This window comes from Hippoglossus hippoglossus, chromosome 7 (assembly GCF_009819705.1).
Source record: "Hippoglossus hippoglossus isolate fHipHip1 chromosome 7, fHipHip1.pri, whole genome shotgun sequence".
NCBI lineage: Eukaryota > Metazoa > Chordata > Actinopteri > Pleuronectiformes > Pleuronectidae > Hippoglossus > Hippoglossus hippoglossus.
In genome coordinates, this window is record NC_047157.1 from 26,103,975 (window position 1) to 26,108,484 (window position 4,510).

The 4,510-nt window shown below is 47.4% G+C and overlaps 1 protein-coding gene across 1 annotated transcript; it reads right to left on the bottom strand.

Moving 5' to 3' along the window:
- Positions 1 to 429: 429 nt before the first annotated feature.
- Positions 430 to 3,279, bottom strand: gpr182 (G protein-coupled receptor 182). Its single transcript, XM_034590567.1, has 2 exons — positions 3,071 to 3,279; positions 430 to 1,740 (listed from the first exon to the last, which is right to left on the bottom strand). The coding sequence occupies exon 2, from the start codon at positions 1,735 to 1,737 to the stop codon at positions 661 to 663; it is 1,077 nt and encodes a 358-aa protein (XP_034446458.1). The 5' UTR covers positions 1,738 to 1,740; positions 3,071 to 3,279; the 3' UTR covers positions 430 to 660.
- Positions 3,280 to 4,510: the final 1,231 nt, after the last annotated feature.

Sequence of the window (4,510 nt, forward strand, 5' to 3'; positions counted from 1 at the left end):
GGGGGGGGGCGCCTCTGCTCCGTCCTCTGAACCCACCAGTTTGTCTCTGTGTGTTGTAGTTCTTCCTCAGTATTAACACGCTGTAATAAAACTACAAACATGGAACTGATAACTGTGTAGTTGCAGTGAAGTGTAAGTACTTCTGTAACTCTGATAATCCCTCGTACCTGTCGTACTTCACAAAGATCTGAAAACATCTTGAATTGAACCTCAACCTGCAGAAACCCTGAAGATGCTGCTCAGCTTTTCCAGCTCAGATGGATACAAACAGTGTTGAAGGGAGTTTTATTGCATTTGAACAGATCTTAAAGACAACAACAGTACAACAATAAATGCTTTAATTGATCCGTCGTGTGACACTGGTCCTTTCAGTGAAGTGAGATGTTAACGTGTGGACGAGCACGACTCATCTGGCAGCTTTGTTTACACACACATTCCTGCTGCCGCCACATTTCAGAGGCCGCCATGTTTTCCTGTGGGAGATGAGCAGCTTTGAGAAGAAAAACTAAAAGACATCAAACATTTCCTGCTTCCCTCTTTTTTAAAAACTGATCAGGTACACGATTAAAAAAACAGGAAGTGGATTACGAGAGGAAAGTGAACTCTGGTTTTCAGAGACTGGGTTTAGTTCTGTTCTTGACTCGATCCTCAGCTTCTGACTTATGATCCCACGTCAGACTGGCTTGTGCTGACGTTACTCAACTTGCGCTGCCCCCCCGGACCGCCGCCGCCGTTAGGAGCACCGGGCTGGTTCCCCGCTCCCACCTGCTCCACCTCTCTGGGTATGTGGGTCAGCACTGTGTTGATCAGGTTTTTGCGGAAGCTCTGGCTGAGGAAGTTGTAGAGGATGGGGTTGGCGACGCAGTGGAAAAGCGACAGGCACTGCACCAGGCTGTAGGAGAAGTAGAGGACCTGTATGGTGTTGCAGTTGAGGATGTAGGGGTCGAGGCTGTCGATGACCATCAGGAACACCACCAGGTGGTAGGGCAGCCAGCACATGACGAAGACCAGGGAGTAAACGTGCACCAGCCACACGTCCCGCCGGCCCTGCACATCTGGAGTCGCTTTGACCGCTCGAGCGATCAGCACGTTGCAGGTGATGATGACGGCCGCGGGGCCTATGAACTGGAAGATCAAGCACAGGACCGTCACGCAAACAAACCAGTTGTCGTAGTTGTGCTCGGGCATCATGTAGCAGCCGGGCTCGTCCCACTCCAGAAGTTCCACATGGACATTCTCAAACAGGGCCAGGAAAAAAGAGAAGAGCCACAGGCCTCCGCAGAGCACCCAGCGCCGCCGGCCCACCACAGGGAAGAGGGCCGGAGACGAGGGCCTGGTCAGGGACAGGTAGCGCTCCAAGGTCATGCAGGCCAGGAAGAGGGAGCTGCTGTAGAAGTTGACCATGTAGATGAGGTTGGTGACCTTGCAGAGGAAGCGGCCCCACAGCCAAACCTCGCCCATGGTCACCTCCATGAGGAAGAAGGGCAGGATCCCAATCATCATCAGGTCCGACAGGCTCACGTTGATGACGCAGAAGAGAACCCCGTTGGCGGAGTGGCGCCTGCTCCAGTTCACCCACACGACCAGCACATTCTCCAGCAGGCCCACCACGAAGATGAAGAGGTAGAGCAGGAAGAGGGCAATGCGCCTGTAGTCCTCGTCTGGATCGATGGTGCAGTCGTGGATGAACCACGGCGTGCCATTTATGTAGTCTGAGAGGTTGTGCTCGTGAGTCATGGTCTGGAGCGAGAAGCAAGAAAAGAGGAAAAGTGTTTGATATCTGGAGTTTAGATTTTTCTTTGTGGGTTAATCTGATTATGTTTTCAGACGTTGTATAACAGAAACACAGGAGGAGGAGGAGGAGGAGGAGGAGGAGGAGGAGGAGGAGGCAGACCTGCTCAGCTGAACTGTCACAGAGGTAGAAAAACTAAAACCACAACAGGTTATTAAAAGTTATTTCACAACCTACAGCAAACGTTTCACAAAGTAAACCTGCTTGTTTGTAACGTTGTGTTCTCTTGTCCTGTGTCGATGATTCTTCAGATTTATTCCTCGTCATTAGTGAGTCGTCCTCAAACTCTTCTACGATCTACTGTCACTTTTTATTGTTTGTGTGCAGAGACTTTTATAAACAGTCTATGGTGCAGAGGGAAGTTAGAAAACTTTGTGTTCATCCCACCTGGTTTATCTGCAGTGAAGATCTATTACTGTTCACTGTGTGTGGTTTATATATAAGTGTGAATGATTTACTGAACCCCTGTTTTTCATACACACGTCACATGTTGACTATTTCAGAGTCTTCAGACCCAAGTTCACAACAAAATATTACAAAATAAAAGATCCGTAATTCAGCCAGATCCAAAGCACTGCAGCAACAGAACTAACTTTAGTGCTTTTACTTCGTTGACTAATTGCCAAACAGGAAATGATTCTATGAATGTCGCTGCCATGACGGAGATCAGCGTCTGTGACACTAGAGAATGTGTCTCACTCCGATATGATGAAATAAAAACAGTCAAATAATCAAAAGGACCCAGTTGTCGCTTGCTGCTGTCGTTTAGGACGAAGAAGACATGTTCTACTCCACAGACTGAAGACACACTGTCCCCCCCACTGACCGCTGGTCACCTCTTTATTCAATTTGTATTAATATTGAATGTTTCACGTGTCCAAATCGCACCAAACTTAACTCTGCTCTTCCCTCGGCCATTAAAAACCCACTTGCCAGGTATGAAGTCGCTGAGATGAGCGGTTCACCAGATAAACGTTCCACATGCAGACAGACAGAGATTGATAATAATAGATACTGGCTGAGTAATCCACTGATTTGGCCTCATAACATTATAACATTTTAAACTTTTTTCAGGGCACGAATTCTTCTTCCTATGCAAAACCTGGTGTCTACCCACAATGCAACTCAACCACCCAGTCAACACTTTTCCCACGTCGTCTTTCTCCTGGTCGAGCTCCCGAGGATCTGTCAGCAGACCTACTTCCCTTTTGTTCCCATGTTAAAGGTAGAAACAGATTCTAAAACCTTGAGAAATAAAGGATTTGGATTTAACCGTACCTCGTTGTCGTGGCGATGAGCGAAAGATGAAGAGGGGCAGGTTCTGCCCGAGGCCTCTTCGTCTTCTGGAGGGTTTTTAATGTTTGAAGCCTGTGGACGCAAGAGGACTCCTCTGAAGCTCTAATGTAGACGACTATCTGAGCAATCAAGCAGCCTGGAGTTTCTACCCTCCCATTTCTCATAGACACACACACACACACACACACACACACACACACACACACACACACACACACACACACACACACACACACACACATCCAACAGGACATCCTCAGTCAGTAGTGTGGGAGTGGAAAAGAGTCCAGTGACGTCCACACAGCTAAAAAGACTCCATTTGGAAAGAATAGTGAGATGGAAATTTGACCTGTAAATCATTTAGAATGTCTTAATTATCTGTGGAGTTCAAGCAACAGAAACACAATTATTAGAATTATAAGAATTCACTGTCTGATTAGGGTTAGGGGGTTGTCTGTGAGACTTGAAGTGTCTGATACATGGTCAGGTCTTTTTGTCTTTGTGGGGCCTTGTAGTTTTCTTCAACATGCAGAGCATGTCGTCGAACTCCAGTCAGGTTTGCTTCGATGTCAGCTTCTGATCAAGGACAGAGATCATCATCAGACCACCTCGTGCGGCCACCTCAAGCATCGGCAGGGTTGGTGTGGCAGCAGCAGCGTAACAGGTGGATGTCGGCTGATCTGCGGGTTACAGGAGGTCGGCTGCTGTTGTCTGCTGTTCTCTTCGTGGAGTCTGGTGGATGGGCAGTTGTTGGTGGAGGAATATAGGACGGAGGTGAACCGGCTGGGGATGAAGCCACTTCAGGTCTCTGAAGAGGGGCACAGTCGAGATCGTGGTCCACTCTGACTCACTGAGGCACTGTAGGATACAAAGAAAACATTTATCTCTTCGTTCACATTCATTGGCCATTTTATCACATTCATTCCCTCGGGTAACACACAGCATTTGTTTTGCATTCTTTCTTCTTTCCCTACATTCACATTCGTTTACGTTCATTCATCTCATCATTTTTTTTTTATACCAAACAGCATTTGCATTATTTTCAACTTTTGAGCCTCAAAATCGGGCAAATTATCAGATCAGATGGGAGTCAAAGGACCTAATTGTTTGATTCAATTTGTTCACTAAATCGGGTTAAACAAAATTATTACAGAATTATTTCAGTCTCACCATAAGGACAGCGACGGTCCGTTTGTGTGGAGATCCCAGTGGTGACGGTCCGGGCCCCGGCGGTCGGCCCTCTCGTCTCTGTGCTTCACTGAGGTAAAGGCTGAAGCACTTTTTCTCTCAGGATGACCAGTCACCGTCTGTTCATGGCTCCAGACAAGTCACACAAGGGATCCCACTTCTGACACCAAGTTTGAGATGGAAATCTGACCTGGTGAGACTCCTGAAACAAAGAGACTAGAGACATCATAGTCT